At 46.6% G+C, this 17,567-nt stretch overlaps 1 protein-coding gene across 1 annotated transcript in view; it reads left to right on the forward strand.

The window, feature by feature from the left end:
* STARD7 (StAR related lipid transfer domain containing 7) overlaps nucleotides 1–9,788 on the forward strand; it is a 23,179-nt gene extending 13,391 nt beyond the window's left edge. The window contains exons 7-8 of the mRNA XM_059078502.2: nucleotides 6,597–6,681; nucleotides 7,698–9,788. Of these exons, the coding sequence (XP_058934485.1) occupies nucleotides 6,597–6,681; nucleotides 7,698–7,882 (270 nt within the window). The 3' untranslated portion in view covers nucleotides 7,883–9,788. The remainder of the gene's footprint in view (nucleotides 1–6,596; nucleotides 6,682–7,697) is intronic.
* Nucleotides 9,789–17,567: the final 7,779 nt, after the last annotated feature.

Raw genomic sequence — 17,567 nt, forward strand, 5'->3', positions numbered from 1 at the left:
CTGGGAACCCCACTTCGGGTCCCCCGCTGTAGAGTGGTGTACCTGGGAGACCTCCCGAGACAACGTAGTGGTGACCCATGGCTCCTGTTACCTGAGGGACAGTTAGCAGAAGATGATGGCCCCTGACTCATCGGCCGGTCATTAGCGGCCTTCTTGAGGAGCCAGAGCGAGCACCGTTTCCATCAGAATTTCCCCACAGTGGGCAGAACACTTAACCACCTTTCTGGGCTCCTCTTTCCTTGTCTGTAAAATGAGAGAGTTAGACTAATGCTCTCTGCCTTCTTTAAAAAAATTTTATTTTTTTTTCGCATTGCGCGGGCCTCTCACTGCTGTGGCCTCTCCCGTTGCAGAGCACAGGCTCCGGACGCTCAGGCTCAGTGGCCATGGCTCACGGGCCCAGCCGCTCCGCGGCACGTGGGATCCTCACGGACCAGCGCACAAACCCGTTTCCTCTGCATCGTCAGGCGGATTCTTAACCACTGCACCACCAGGGACGCCCCTAAAAATTTTTTTATTTAATTTAATTAATTTATTTATTTAGCCTGCGTTGGGTCTTTGTTGCTGCACTCAGGCTTTCTCTAGTTATTGCGAGCAAGGGCTGCACTTCATTGCGGTGCATGGGCTTTTCACTGCAGTGGCTTCTCTTGTTGCAGCGCACAGGCTTCAGTAGTTGTGGCTCACGGGCTCTAGAGCGCAGGCTCACTAGTTGTGGCTCATGGGCTTGGTTGCTCCACGGCATGTGGGATCTTCCCGGACCAGGGCCCGAACCTGTGTCCCCTGCACTGGCAGGCGGATTCTCAACCACTGTGCCACCAGAGAAGTCCTGCCTTCTTTAAAATTTTATGACCTTTCTTTGAGAAGAATATTTTCTTCCACTTAGTGTGGTGTTTTACTTTGATGTTTTTGGCCAAATCTCTGTTGAGTGTACATACTGATTACAGTGGTTGCTGCCTTTAGTTCTATTTACTTTATAATGGCTTTGTTTCTACCCATCACTTTTGTTTGTTTTAGAGCTATATGACTGTTCTCTTACCATGGTTTTGTTGTTTCCAACAAGTTGTTTTGTCTATACCACCTATAGTGGGACTTTAAGAGTGACATAAATGGTGGTTCGCCTCAGTGTGATGTTTTGCTCTTGTTTTACTGGGAGATGTGTGTTGACTTTGGTGCCATTTTGAGAGCAGTATTTTTCTTTTTTCTTTTTTTAAAAAAAATATTTATGGGCTTCCCTGGTGGCACAGTGGTTAAGAATCCGCGTGCCAACGCAGGGGACACGGGTTCGTGCCCCGGTCCAGGAAGATCCCACATGCCGCGGAATGGCTAGGCCCGTGAGCCACAACTACTGAGCCTGCGTGTCCGGAGCCTGTGTGTTCCGCAACGGGAGAGGCCGCGACAGTGAGAGGCCTGCGCACCGTGATGAAGAGTGGCCCCTGCTCGCCGCAACTGGAGAAAGCCCTCGCACAGAAACGAAGACCCAACACAGCAAAAAATAAATAAAATAAATTTATATAGGGGAGGGCTGGCTCCCTCTCTGTCTCTTTCTCTCTCCTCTCCTCCTTCTCCTTTGCTTCCTCTATTCTTAAAAAAAAAAAAAAAAGTTATTTATTTATTTTTGGCTGCATTGGCATTTCGTTGCTGCATGCGGGCTTTCTCTAGTTGCGACAAGTGGGGACTACTCTTCATTGTGGTGTGCGGGCTTCTCATTGCGGTGACTTCTTTTGTTGTGGAGCCACGGGCTCTATAGCGCGGGCTTCAGTAATTGTGGCGCACGGACTTAGTTGCTCCGCAGCATGTGGGATCTTCCCGGACCAGGCCTCAAACCCGTTCCCCTGCATTGGCAGGCAGATTCTTAACCACCGCGCCACCAGGGAAGTCCTAGAGCGGTATTTTTCAAACCACACATTGCTACCCACTAGTGGAAGACAAAATTAATTTAGTGCTTAAAGAGAAAAGGAGTAAATCGAATGGAAACTGAGTGTAAGTATATTTCATGAAACTTTTGTTTGATTACATAAGTATGTACAAGTGTGTGTGTGAGAGGGAGAGAGAGAGAGAACTTGGTTACAGTGTAAAAAGGAGTATTTACAGTGTGTTGTAAATACGGTTTAAAAATGTTTTAAAGTCCTTGCTTTAGAAGCTAGACAAGAAGGCTGCTGTTGATAGCTCGCTGCTTTTAGGAAGGGGAGCCTGGCTGGGGATGGTGGGAATTAGAATTGTGCCTCACTCTTTTCCTTTACATTGCTTTTGAAATTTGAACCTTGTCTGTGTATTTCCTATTTGAAAAAAAAAGTGACTTGAGTCCCAGCATTACTGCCTTTAGAAACTCTGACCATGAAACAGCTGAGGCAGAGTTTGGCACCTAGCAGAGTGTGTTGCATCCCAAAAATAACTTCTTCCAGCTGCGGTGGGGGAGCTGTATGAAATATCTGTGGAAGGCTTTTAGCATATCGTGGCAAGCTCCTAAGAGAAAGGTGAGACTTGAGTTGTTGGTTCTTATAAAAAGGCAGACTGTTGATAGAGGAAAACAGGAAGGACCCTGGAGGTAGAAGACACAATTCAGCCAAAGACAAAGATAGGAATGAGCCGTGGATGTTGAGAGACTGACTCACTGCTTGGAAAGGAGGGCAGAGTTTAGGGAGGGATGGTTAATTACCTTGACCATGTGCAGAGGGTACTTGAAAACCAGGCAGCTGAGTTTGGGTTTGCCACATGGAAGGTAGATCCTTGGGCCGAGGTATGGTGTTTTGTTAGGTTTTTTGTTTGTTTGTTTTTTGTGGCCTCGCTGCATGGCTTGCAGGATCTCAGTTCCCTGACCAGGGATTGAACCCGGGCCATGACAGTGAAAGCCCTGAATCCTAACTCCTAGGCAACAGGGAACTCCCTAGTTTTTATGGAAAATTTGAGATGTAGACAAAAGATAAAGAAGTAGAGAGTACAATGAATGAACCCTTTGTATTCATCCCCAACTCTGACAATGACCAAACTCATGGCCAAACTTGTTTTATCTGTACTCTTTCTGTTCCCTTTCCCACTCCCCTGATTATTATTATTATTTTTTTTGCGTTATGCGGGCCTCTCACTGCTGCGGCCTCTCCCATTGCGGAGCACAGGCTCCGGACGCGCCAGCCCAGCGGCCATGGCCCACGGGCCCAGCCGCTCCGCGGCACGTGGAATCCTCCCGGACCGGGGCACGAACCCGTGTCTCCTGCATCGGCAGTTGGACTCTCAACCACTGCGCCACCAGGGAAGCCCTCCCCTGATTATTTTGAAGCAGATTCTAGTTTTGCTATAGAAGAACCAAAGAAGAATTCTATAGAAATTTCAGTATTTATCTCAAAAAGAAAACAGATTTTTGAAAACATAATATCATATTCCCTAACATCAAATATCTGTAGTGTTCAGATTTTCCTGATTGTCCATGTATTTTTTTGTAGTTGCTTTATTAGAATCAGGATTCAGATAAGATCCAGGCATTGAAATGGGTTCATACTGTCTGTAGCTTTGTATCTATCTCTTGAGTTCTTCCTCTTTTTTTTTTTTTTTTTTTTTAAATTTATTTTGGCTGCGCTGGGTCTTAGTTGTGGCACACGGGACCTTTGTTGCAGCATGTGGGATCTTTAGTTGCGGCATGCGTGCAGGATCTAGTTTCCCGATCAGGGAGCGAAGCCCGGCCCCCTGCATTGGAAGGTGAAGTCTTAACCACTGGACCACCAGGGAAGTCCCTCCCTCCTTTTTTCCCTTGCAATTGTATTTATTGAAGAAGCAGGTTATTTGTCCTGGATCTTGCTGGTTATATTCCTACAGTGTCCATAGTGTCATTTAACAAGTTTCTCTGTCCCCTGTGTTTCCTGTATATGGGTACTTAGATCTAGAGGCTTGAACAGATTCAGGTTGTTTGGGGCAAGACCATTTATTAGAAGGAAATAATGTCTGATTGTCCCTTTCTTTGTGCATTTGGAAGTGATTAATGATTATTGCTCAGATCCATTATTTCATTAGAGGTTAACAAAATATTAATTGTGTAAATCCTCCATTCTTTCTTCATTTATTTCCATTTATTAGGTGACATACTTTAAGGGAAAATTTCCTCATTAACTATTTGGTTTCCCATAGTTCACAGAGGAAAGGGAAGTAAGAGAAATGCTTGATTTGTTTCCTTCATTTACTAGTTTTTAAAATAATGAATTGGTTCTTTCAGCTAGCAGTCCTTCAGAGGTAAAGTTTTTTTGTTTTTTGTTTTTTTTAATGAAATGCCATTAGAAACTTACAAATTTAAACATACTGGGTTGGTTTTAGTCCATTCCCAGTTCGGTGTTCAAATTGTCCCATTTTTGGTCATTAGGAGCCTCTTCTTACTGACTGGAGTCCTTTTGACTTGACCTCAGGACTCGCCTGGTTTCTGGTGTTATAAGATGTTCCACGTTCATCTTGTATAGTTTTAGGTGTAAACCTGGAAATGAGCATTTCTTCTGGGAGCCCTGGTTCCCTTTAAGGAAATGTCATTTAAATACCACAGTTTGGCTTCTAGGAGTTCTCACAGCTCTGGGCCTACTCATTGTTTTTAGGCCTTTTCAGAAGGTAGCACTAAGAAATAAATTTTTTTTTTTTTCTTTTTTGTGGTACGCAGGCCTCTCACTGTTGTGGCCTCTCCTGTTGTGGAGCACAGGCTCCGGACGCGCAGGCTCAGCGGCCACGGCTCACGGGCCCAGCCGCTCCGCGGCACGTGGGATCCTCCCGGACCGGGGCACGAACCCGCGTCCCCTTCATCGGCAGGTGGACTCTCAACCACTGCGCCACTAGGGAAGCCCCTGTTTGTTTGTTTTAAAGATACATCCTAAGTGCACACTAGTACTTTTAACTCAAAATTTAGGACTGTAGGGTATGTGTCTTTTTGTCTGTAGGATATGTACGCACTGTCCAAAATGTTGAGGCTTTTTTTTTTTTTTTTTAAAGATTTATTTTATTTATTTTTGGCTGCATCAGGCCTTAGTTGCGGCATGCGGGATCTTCGTTGCGGCATGCGGGATCTTTTGTTATGGCATGTGGGTTTTTCTCTTCTCTAGTTGTGGCATGAGGGGTCCAGAGCACGTGGGCTCTGTACTTTGCAGCACGCAGGCTCTCCAGTTTGAGGCGCGCTAGCTCCCTAGTTGTGGTGTGAGGGCTTAGTTGCCCTGTGGCATGTGGGATCTTAGTTCCCTGACCAGGGATCAGACCCGTGTCTCCTGCATTGTAAGGGGGATTCTTTACCACTGGACCACCAGGCAAGTCCCCAAAATGTTGAGTTTTAAGGTCACTTGAAATGGATCCTCTCTTCGTGGTTTTTCCTGTCAACTCAGTTCATAGTTAGGTTACTTGTTGTCTACTTTTGATTTTTAGATAACTGCTTTTTAAATATAATTTTGTTTTATTAAATATTTAAAAAGAATTGTGTTTTCAAAGTCAAATATGTAAAACAAGAAAAAGAGTGATTTGCTTATATCCCTGTTCCATCTACCCAGTTCCTTCCTTATTCCTGTAGGTAACCACTGTTTTCAGTTCTGACTTCTTTTTTTTCTATATAAGCAGTAGTGGATGATCTCTTACCCCTTTGGGTGGAACATAATTGGTTCAGACCTCTCCTGGGATCGGGACACCTGTAAATCCCTTAAATCCCTGTCCTTCATTGCACCAATGAGAGGTTGAGCCAGAGAGAATGGGTGCATGGGCCCTGTGGTCAGAATTCTGGGTTCATCTTGGCTGTCGTTGAGTATGTGGGTGACCTTGGGCAAAGTCTCTTAACCTCTTTGTGCTGTTTCCTCATCTATAAAATGGGGGATGTTGGTGCCTACATTATAGGAGCGTTGTGAGGGGTTGAAGCAGTTCCTGACACGTGGTTAAGTGCTGTATACATGTTTGCTGTTAGCAGTAATAGAAGTAGAGTTCATATCATTTTGGTAAAGATTAAGATATTTAAACATTGGGGGTATGTGTTGGGGTCCTCAGGACCACACCCCCGTTCGAAGATCAAGTAAAAGGATGCACAGGACTCAGCTTATAGTTTTACTCATGGCTGAGATGTATTACAGTGATGGAAAGATGCACAGCTGGATCCAAAGGGGAGACACAGGCGGGCTCTGGAGGAACCTACTGCAGTCTTCCCACGCTCTCCCTCCCGTGAGGGCCCATGGAGCACATCCCCTCCCAGCTCCCACATGCGTGCGATGTTTCTGCCCAGGGAAGCCCAGCAGAGACTCAGCACCCAAGATTTGTACTGGGGGCTGGTCACATGAACGCCCTCTGCCTAGCGTGTCCTAAAAATCCCAGACCCCCAGCAGGAAAGCAGGTGCAAAGTATGAAGTGCATTGTTTGCACAGAGGAGACACAGGGAGCCGCCTTTAGCACTTAACTGTTGACTGGAGCCAAGTTCCCAAACACCCGCCGGGGCCAACCTCGTGAGATGGTAACCTCTCCGGTCTTCAGTGTTCACTCTTTTCTGCTCACAGTGAGAAACTGCCCCTCTCCGCCTCAGAGTCAGATCTTGGTTATTCTGTGGTACTGGATACGGAGGCTGTGGGGATAGTTCAGGTACCTTCATCTTTGCTGTTTTTCTTTTCCAGAATGGCTTTGACTACTTGCTGACGTACAGTGACAATCCCCAGACAGTGTTTCCTCGCTACTGCGTTAGTTGGATGGTTTCCAGTGGTGAGTGGGCGCTTGTGTACAGGGCCTGGACTGGCCTGAACATTTTGTTTTTCTCTAGCTTCTTGGTGGCTTCAAGGAGATTAGTACTTGTCTCACTGGAGCCCTTCCAAGTTCATTGTTGAGTACTACCTTGAAGGTAGTAAAGCCTCCAGCTGCAGTTTGGAGGGGTAAGAATTCTGGAGACCCAGAAAGGAACTTATGCCCAGAGGCAAGCTGAAGAACATTTGCTTTATATGGACTGTGTACATTAATGCATTTAAAATTTTTCTTGTTAGTGTTGAAAGCCATAAATCTGGCATAGAAAATGTGGTTATAGGACAGTCACCTGGAGAAAGGGGCCATCAACTTTTTTTTTTTTTTTTTGTGGTACGCGGGCCTCTCACTGCTGTGGCCTCTCCCGTCGCGGAGCACAGGCTCCGGACACAGAGGCCCAGCGGCCATGGCTCACGGGCCCAGCCACTCCGCAGCATGCGGGATCCCCCCGGACCGGGGCACGAACCCATGTCCCCTGCATCGGCAGGTGGACTCCCAACCACTGCGCCACCAGGGAAGCCCCACCCTTCTTACTTAATGGAGGCTACACATCACTGCTGTGACTGCATCTTTCCCTTCCAATCTCTTGCCTTAAAAGCAGCCTCACGTGATTTTCTTTCTTCTGGTTCTCTGTAGGCAGCTTCTTACACCTCAGGGGGAGAATGGAGAGGAGATTAGGTGTTTCTGTTTGACATTTCTCTAAACAAAATTGGCAGATATTTACGCTGTGCCACGGATAAATGATATTTTGATCACATAAGAGAGCCTTTGGGGATTTATGTGGCCTGATCAGTACCCCTTTTCAAAGGATCTCAGAGGTCATGGGTTGTTTTCACTCCCTAAAAGTTTTGGTTGTCTGTCAGTGCATCTGTGATCTCTATAAGGAGGCATTGGCTCCTTACCAGGAAAGAAATAGGCCCTTCTAATTTTGAGCCTACTGTTGGTTTGTGTGTCAGTCTACCCAGATTCCCCTCTCCCAACAGGCATGCCAGATTTCCTGGAGAAGCTGCACATGGCCACTCTGAAAGCCAAGAACATGGAGATCAAAGTAAAGGACTATATCTCGTCTAAGCCTCTGGAAGTGGGTAGTGAAACCAAGGCCACCGCCCCATCTTCTGAGCGGAAGAGCGAGGGTAGCTGTGGCCCTGCCCGGATTGAGTATGCCTGAAGGACTTTCAGATAAGCGGGGACTGGCTGCTTCTAGCCCCGTCTCCGTGTCTTATCACTCACTCTGTTGCAGAACAAACAGGACGTGTATTTGAAGGTGTCTGCTGTAACCACCAGTGCAGGATAATTCAGCACTGGTGTCCGGTCTTGTTCAGAGCCCTGCTGCTCTTTATTACAGCAGAAGAAGGAGGCATCCGAGGGGGCATCATCATATTCTCAGGCCAAGCATTTGGAAATTTGGTGTTTCGCTGAGCTAATCTGGAACAAGCCTCTGCCCTCAAGCCAGAGGGGACAACATCTTTTGCTTCCTCTGCGTGGTTTCCTCTGTCCACATTCCATTCTCAGCCTCGGTTCTGTGGCACTCCGGGTTTCCTTCGGTTCTGCAGGTCCAGCTGGACCACATGGACGGTTGCGTCTTCAGTGAGTGGTCATGGGGCATGCTCTTGGTCACAGGCTGGTGTTGAGTGGGTGTGAACTGTTGCTTGGCAGTGTAAGTGCCTTGTCCTCACCTTCTGTCTTTAGGGACATAAAGTTTGTACCAAGAAATACAACTCTTGGCCTCCCATTCACACCGCATTGACTCCCTCTACCCAGGGCAGTTTCCTTTGAGTTGACCGGTTCTTGTATTTGTGTGCTGTATTCATCTGGGTTGTTGCCTCCTCCCGCAGGCCGTTTACCAGCAACACTGGCAGATGGTGGCTCTCTGTATCATCAGTGTTTTTGATGGGGTCAGTGGAGATGCTTGACACATTACACTTTAGCTCTGTTTTTTTTTTAACCTTTGTGTTAGATAGTGGGAATTGGGGAGTTGAATAGGATTTTTCCATAGTCTGAGTGTATAGAATACACCCTTTTTTTTTTTTTTTGCGGTATGCGGGCCTCTCACTGTTGTGGCCTCTCCCATCGCGGAGCACAGGCTCCGGACGCGCAGGCTCAGCGGCCACGGCTCACGGGCCCAGCCGCTCCGCGGCACGTGGGATCTTCCCGGACCAGGGCACGAACCTGTGTCCCCTGAATCGGCAGGCGGACTCTCAACCACTGTGCCACCAGGGAAGCCCGAAAACACCATTTTGATTGAGGCGTTATTTTTCACACTTCCAGGTATGGCTGGATGCTGAGCACTTGCCCATCTTCGAAGGCTGAAGGCAGAGGAGTGGGGATTGGGCACCTCCCTTGGAGCTCTCAGAGCTGTAGACAAGCTGTGTGAACAGATAGATGGAACCTTGTCCCAAGTGCTAATATAAAGGGGGATGTGGTTTATGTGACCCTCTTGTCCCTCTGAAAAGCTTTTCCTCCTCTTCCAAGCTAAAATAAGAGCAAACTACGCTGTTCAGGTAAAGTCACAACAAGATGGGATCAGTCTGACTGGAGAATCGTGAACAGCTTTCAAATCTTCCTCCCTCCCCTTATTTCTTAGAATTTGAATGACCAGATTGCTCCACACCCCACTTGCTACTGTTTTGCTTTGTTGAAAGGGGAGCTAAACCTGAGACAAACTTTAAGCCCCTCGACCTTTCTGTTGCCTAAGTACTGTGCCAAGGAAATGCCTGCCCCGGTGTTTCAAGTCTTGCGTTCTCTGCATCATTGGCAGAGCAGGAAGATGCATCAGGCAGTCCCAGCTTCTTTTCGTTGATCATGTCTCTCTCTTCATCCCCAGGACCTGACAGACCAGGAAGAGTCCCTTGGTTATGTTGGAAGTTAGCGCCTGTGATTGTTGGGACGTGGGTGGCGTGGGTGAGTGGTGTGAGTGCACATGTGATAAGGGGCTGGGTGTTGCCCATATGCTTTTTGGCAATTTGACTCTGCACTTGGGGTTGGTCTATACAGTTACTTATGTCATTGTAATGATTTCACTCCTGTGACGTTTTTATCAAATGTGTGAATAAATACATAAAGATTGGTTTGAAGGAGTGTGTCTTTGGACAGATGTTGGTGGGGAAATCTTGCATACTCGGCTTATTATTTCTTCCTGGTCATAAAGTTGAAGTGTGTTTCTGCTCATGGAGTTGGCACTTGGAAGCAAGCAGGGCTTGGTCTTTCTTGGCGGTAACTGACACGCCGCTCACTACCTTGTCTAGACTGTAAGCCCTTTCCAGGTGACCAATTTGGCAACTGAAAACAAACCACCTGTTTGCACACTTTGTCTTGATCTACTAGTAACCCACACCCTTTGCTTTAAAAGAAGGATTGACTTGGAGGAAACAGAGTTAGAGCTTTGCTGGAAGGGAGTGAGGAGAGGAGGAGACTCGGGCCCGGGGCTGGAGTCCTGGGGCTGGAGAGGGAGGGTGGTGAGCACGAAACCCAGGGCATGATTAGGTCACACAGGCAGTTCCGCTGGAATGCAGATTTGTGCCGAGGTGATTGATACGTTAGAGACACTGAGCATAGCATGAATTTTGAGTTTATGTGTAATTTTTGCCTGTGGGAGACAAGAGGTGAACACAGATGCACACCCAAACTACGACAGCTCTTTCCTCCACATTGCTCACAGATAATCTCTGGAAAGACATCTGTGCTGGAAGACTACTTGTCAGAGGTCGTATGCTGCGGGTGCATGTGTGTGTATAGTCTCACATTTGTTTCTTTGTTTTGTTTTGGTTTTTTTTGAATATTTATTTATTTATTTGGCTGTGCGGGTCTTAGTCACAGCATGCGTGAGGGATCTAGCTCCCCGACCAGGTATTGAACCCAGGCCCCCTGCATAGGGAGCACGGAGTCTTAACCACTGGACCACTAGGGAAGTCCCTGTGTAGCCTCACATTTGGAGAGTTGGTCGCACTGGCCTTCAGCCTGCTGTGGAGGTCCCTGCTCGGCACCCCTGCCATTCTCCAGGCTCTGCGTGAACACTTCCACGGAGAAGCAGCTGAGTTCTTGACTGAGCAGCATTTCTGTTGTCGGAGAGCTTCGGCTTTCAGAACGTGCTTTACATTGAGACCAAATGGGCCTCATACTGTCTACCGATGGGTCAAGCCCGGTCCTTGGAGCAACATTGGAAAACTCTCCCGTGGGATAGTGCTTCATATTCTTGAAGATGGTGCTCATGTGACAGCTTTTCCCAGGCTTTATGTCACCAGCAGCTTCAAAAATCCTCCAACTTTTTATTTTGAACAATTTCATACATATAGAAAAGTTGAAAGAGTAATAAAAAAACCCTTATATACCCTTTCCATACCTTTGCTGGTTAACAAAGGCTTTATCTTCCTCTCTGTATACACTTTGCTGTGACTGGACTGTGTCCTAAAATTCATATGCTGGGGCCCTAACTCCAGCATGATGGTGGAGATGTGACCTTTGGAACGTGATAGGTTTAGATGAGGTCATGAGGGTGGGTCCCCATGATGGAATTAGTGCCCTTATACGAAGAGCTGCCAGAGGCTTGTTCTCCCTCTCCACCGTGTGAGGACACAGAGGTTGGAAAGCCAGAGAGAGCTCTCACCAGGAAATGGAATCGACTAGCATCTCGATCTTGGATGTTCAGCCTCCAGAACTGTGAGAAATGAATTTATGTTCTTTAAGCCACTCAGTCTGTGGTATTTTGTTACGGTGGCCTGATTAGACCAATACACTTTTTCATGACCATTTGAAACTAAGTTGCAAACATATTTCACCCCTAAATACTGGAGCAAGGTTGTTGTTTTTTTTTTCCCCACGCTATGCAGCATGCGGGATCTTAGTTCCCTGACCAGGGATCACACCCGTGCCCCCTGCAGTGAAAGCACGAAGTCCTAACCCCTGGCCTGCCAGGGAAGTCCTGGAGCATGCTTTCTTTTTTTTTTTTTCCCCCGGTATGCGGGCCTCTCACTGTTGTGGCCTCTCCCGTTGCGGAGCACAGGCTCCGGACGCACAGGCCTAGCGGCCATGGCTCACGGGCTTAGTTGCTCTGCGGCATGTGGGATCTTCCCGGACCAGGGCACGAACCCGTGTTTCCTGCATCGGCAGGCGGATTCTCAACCACTGCGCCACCAGGGAAGCCCCCATGCTTTCTTATAATAGGGATATTCTGTGTAACCACAATGCCATTAGCACACAGATAAACAATGTCATAATATCTAATAATTCAGTCCATATTAAAATTTCCCCAGTTGCCCCCTATATGACTCTAGCAAACTCCCCCTTCAGTAGTTGTGGCATGCAGGCTCAGGAGTTGTGGCTCACGGGCTCTAGAGCTCAGGCTCAGTAGTTGTGGCGCACGGGCTTAGTTGCTCCGCAGCATGTGTGATCTTCCCGGACCAGGCTTGAACCCCTGTCCCCTGCATTGGCAGGCGGATTCTTAACCACAGAGCCACCAGGGGAGTCTAGGAAATTCTTTTCAAAATGAAAATATCCTGCATAAAATTTGAGAACTCTGATTTCTAACAAATAAGCTTGAAAAATGTCTAAAAAATTAAACTATAACATCTGGATGGAATTGATTTTGATGTAAAATGTGCCTGTTTTTACAAACCTCAGTAGTACTTGATAGAGCATCATTCCAAAGGGCCTCCCAGGCCACACACTGTCACAGTTGCTTTAATAACCTCATTCTGGTTGATTCTGGTCCACAAATGCATTAAAAATTTTTGCAGACAGATAACTTATAAATGACCTAACTATTGTCGATTTTTAAAAATAAATTTATTTTTATTTATTTTTGGCTGGGTTGGGTCTTCGTTGCTGTGTGGGCTTTCTCTAGTTGGGGTGAGTGGGGGCTATTCTTCGTTGCGGTGCACGGGCCTCTCTGGTGGCTTCTCTTGTTGTGGAGCACAGGCTCTAGGCACACGCGCTTCAGTAGTTGTGGCTTGCGGGCTTAGTTGCTCCGCGGCATGTGGGATCTTCCTCGACCAGGGATCGAACCCGTGTCCCTTGCATTGGCAGGTTGATTCTTAACCACTGCGCCACCAGGGATGTCCCTTATCATCTATTTTTAAAGAGCCTCACCATGCCTAAAAGGTAGGGTGGATGTTTGAAAGTATTGTTTGGGTGTTTTTATGGTTAATGCATTCTACCATATCTTAAAACTCTGCTGTTTACCATGTCTTAAAACTCTCTGCTCTAACATGAGTTAGGATTATGTTCATCCTTGAGGGACAGGAACCCACAATATGGCCTAAACAAGACTAACGTTGATGTTCTTTTCTGAATGTAGCTGGTCCAGGGCTGGCACAGTGTCTCCATGGTCCTCCCAGACTCAGGCTCCTACCATCATGTCCTGCCCTCATCACACGGGGGTGGATTCAGTTACATCAGAATCTCTGGGGTGAGACCCAAGCATTGTGTTATAATTCTAGATATATTATCGTTTGTCAATGCTCTTCCTAAAAGGTGGAGCCTAGGACTACACCTGACTCTGTTCCCTGGCAGGTGAGCATCATGAGGATGGGGCCTGCTTCCCCTCCAGCCATCACGTCTGTGCTCTGCCAGTGGGAAGGAGCAAGGGGAAAAGAATGTCTCTCCCCTTGAGGATCCTTCCCAGAGTGGCACATCATTGCTGCTTAAAACTACAGGGACCAGAACTTAGGCCAAAGACCACACCCAGCTGCTGAGAAGTAGACTATACTTTGAGCAGCCATGTGCCCAGTAAAAATTCAGAGGTCAGGAATTCCCTGGTGGTCCAGTGGTTAGGACTCGGCACTTTCACTGCCAGGGCCTGGGTTCAATCCCTGGTCGGGGAACTAAAATCCTGCAAGATGTGCAGCGCAGCCAAAAAAAAAAAAAATTCAGAGGTCATTTTGCTGAGGAAGAAGGAGAGAACGGAAATGGGGGCAGCTGGCAGGCTTTGCCAATTTACAGCTAAGGCACACCTACAACTTTAAGTGCATCACTTCGAAGACTCTGGACTCAGTTAAAAAGGCAGAAATGCCAGGAGATATTCTGGTTTGCTAGGGCTGCCATAACAAAGTACCACAAACTGAGTGGCTTGAGCAACGGAAATGTGTCGTCTTCCCAGTTCTGGAGGCCGGAAGTCTGAGGCCAAGGTGTCAGCAGGGTTGGTCTCCCCCAGCTTCTGGTGGTTGGCGGCCATCCTTGGCTTCCCTTGGCTTCTAGATGCATCCCCTCACCTCTGCCTTCAGGCTCACGTGGCATTCTCCCTCTGTGCATGTGTCTATGTCCAGATTTCCCCTTTCTGTAAGGACCCTGGTCATATTGGTGACAAGCCCATTCTATTCCAGTATAACCTCATCTTAACCTAATGACATCTCAATGGCACTATTTCCAAATAAGGCCACATTCCGTGGTGTTGGGGGTTAGGACTTCAACACAGGAGTTTTGAGGGGACACAATTCAACCCGTAACAAGGGGAGATCGCAGAAAACTCAATTTCAGAACGACTTTTCAAAAGCAATAACCCCTTACGGAGTCCAGAATGACTTCCCCGCCTGGCCTGGCTCGCCTGTCCTGAACTTCACTATGGCAGCAGCAGGGGGCAGGGCCGCACCGCCCGCCAGGAGCCGTTTCTCAGGCCACCTGTGACTGCTGGAAGACTTCACAGCTCATCGAAACCAACGGTTCACTGTGGTCTCCTTGGGCACCACCGTCCCTCCCTCAAAGCCTGCGCTGGCATCAAGACCTATGAATAAACGAGAGAGGAAGTGGGTCAGACGACCACAGCCTGTGTGGGTGTGTGGAGTTGGTTGGTAGGAAGAGGAGGCCAAGGGCAAGTGGAGGTTTGCAGGCCCCAGCCTGGGCCGGGGTGTGCGCCTGGGAGAGACAGGTGTGGATAAGAAGAGAGCTCCACTTGGCTGCCCTCCAGGCTTCCTGCTCCGAGGGGCCAATACCAGTCCCAAGCTAGGAGGAGGGTTGGCTTCTCCAGACCCAGCCAGGGCTGGCAGGCCAAGTGGAGGACCCCGCTGTTTGATGTTGCATCCTCCAGCTATCATTCCTGCATTTCCCGTTATAATTCTTGTCCGATTACTGTGTTTCTGTGCCTAGAAAGAAGGCAGGATGTGGTGATATTCAGCAAGGAATTACTGAACGCCCACTATGTGCCTGTGATTTTGAAAAGAACTGTGAAGCAGCTGGGCAGACGGCATGGGAGTGGACAGAATTAAACAGCTCAGCACCGAGAACCAACGGTGGGCCCGTTCTGTGTGGCCAGTTCTCTGTGGCCCGTTCTGTGTGGCAGGGGTGGGGCAGCTGGTGTGGGTGGGACTCCACTCAAAGACCAACAGTCTGGGACATATTTAAACCAGTGTCGTGCTGATGCATCACTGAGAACTTTTTTTTTTTTTTATAATAAACTGGGATTTTATTCCTGGATTATTATTAATGTTTACATAATATGACTTTTCTTCAGAAGCTTTTTTGGTTTCTTTTTGGTGTTTTGTTTTGCTTTTTAATTGAAGTATACTTGATTTACAATTTTTTTTCTTTTTGGCTGTACCACGCAGCATGCAGGATCTTAGTTCCCGACCAGCGATCGAACCCGCAGCCCATGCAGTGGAAGCACAGAGTCTTAACCACTGGCCTGCCTGGGAAATCCCAAATTTGTTTTCTAACTGGAGTATAGTTGAGTGAGTCAGTGATACATATATCCACTCTTTTTTAATGACCTATATATATCCATATAGGTCATTACAGAGTACTGAGTAGAGTTTCCTGTGCTATACAGTAGGTTCTTATTAGTTATCTATTTTATATACAGTAGTGTGTACATGTCCATCCCAATCTCCCAATGTATCCCTCCTGCCCACCCCCCCTTCCACTGAGAACATTCTTGACACTCTTTTGGATTTTGCCTTCATACTCTTTTTATTTTCCAAAGTAATACGTATGTGACTAAAAAGGTAATAAATTTATACATAAAAATATAAAGAAAAATTATCTAGAATCCTTACGAGTTAGAGATTCAGTGTCTTTTTCCTACTTACTTGCATCTGTACATAATTTTGTGCAGTTTTATCTAAGCATTCATGCACACAGTTTCAAAAGTCAAAGAATTCTTTTTTTTTTTTGCTTTTAAAATGTTTATTATGTAAGTTTCAGGTGTACAGCATTGCAGTTCAACATCTGTATACACTACAGAATGATCCCTCACCATACACTTGACCTCTTTACCCATGTCTCCACCTCCCAACCCCCCACCTCTGATAATCAGTAATCTGTTCTCTGTTATCTGAGTTTGTTATTGTTTTACATTGTTTTTGTTTTTGTTAGATTCCATGTATGAGTGAAATAATACGGTATTTGACTTTCTCCATCTGACTTATTTCACCTAGCATAATACCTTCAAAGTCAATTCGTGTTGCAAATGGCAGTATTTCATTTTTTTATGGCTGAATAATATTGATAATGGCTGAATAATAATAATCCATTGTATAAATATACCACATCTTTTTTATCCATTTATCCATCAATGAACATGTCGGTTGTTTGCATATCTAAAAAGCCAAATAGTTCTTACAAATTTTGTTGCAAAAACCTCTCTCCTACCATTTCCCCTGCCCAGGAACAGCCAGGCTCATCTCTCACAGGGCATGATACTGGTATTTTCCTCCAGGTCTCTAAATAATGGGCTTATATCACCACACCCTGACTTTTTTTTAACATCTTTATTGGAGTATAATTGCTTTACGATGGTGTGTTAGTTTCTGCTTTACAACAAAGTGAATCAGTTATACGTATACATATGTTCCCATATCTCTTCCCTCTTCTGTCTCCCTCCCTCCCACCCTCCCTATCCCACCACTCTAGGTGGTCACAAAGCACTGAGCTGATCTCCCTGTGCTATGCGGCTGCTTCCCATCAGCTATCTATTTTATGTTTGGTAGTGTATATGTGTCCATGCCACTCTCTCACTTTGTCCCAGCTTATCCTTCCCCCTCCCCGTATCCTCAAGTCCATTCTCTAGTAGGTCTGCATCTTTATTCCCATCTTGCCCTTAGGTTCTTCATGACCATTTTTTTTTCAGATTCATATATATGTGTTGGCATACAGTATCTGTTTTTCTCTTCATGACTGACTTCACTCTGTATGACAGTCTCTAGGTCCATCTACCTCACTACAAATAACTCAGTTTCGTTCCTTTTTATGGCTGAGTAATATTCCATTGTGTATATGTGCCACATCTTCTTTATCCATTCATCTGTTGATGGACACTGGTTGCCTCCATGTCCTGGCTATTGTAAATAGAGCTGCAATGAACAATTTGGTTCATGACTCTTTTTACTTTTTTTTTTTTTTTGTAGTACGCAGGCCTCTCACTGTTGTGGCCTCTCCCATTGCAGAGCACAGGCTCCAGATGCGCAGGCTCAGCGGCCATGGCTCACAGGCCCAGCCGCTCTGCGGCATGTGGGATCTTCCCGGACTGGGGCATGAACCCATGTCCCCTGCATCGGCAGGCAGACTCTCAACCACTGCGCCACCAGGGAAGCCCCATGACTCTTTTTGAATTATGGTTTTCACAGGGTATATGCCCAGTAGTGGGATTGCTGGGTCGTATGGTAGTTCTATTTTTAGTTTTTTAAAGGAACGTCCATACTGTTCTCAATAGTGGCTGTATCAATTTACATTCCCACCAACAGTGCAAGAGGGTTCCCTTTTTTCCACACCCTCTGCAGCATTTATTGTTTCTAGATTTCTTGATTATGGCCATTCTCACCAGTGTGAGATGATATCTCGTAGTTTTGATTTGCACTTCTCTAATAATTAATGATGTTGAGCGTTCTTTCATGTGTCTGTTGGCAATCTGTATATCTTCTCTGGAGAAA

Source organism: Kogia breviceps, chromosome 11, assembly GCF_026419965.1.
Source record: "Kogia breviceps isolate mKogBre1 chromosome 11, mKogBre1 haplotype 1, whole genome shotgun sequence".
NCBI classification, from domain to species: Eukaryota; Metazoa; Chordata; class Mammalia; order Artiodactyla; family Physeteridae; genus Kogia; species Kogia breviceps.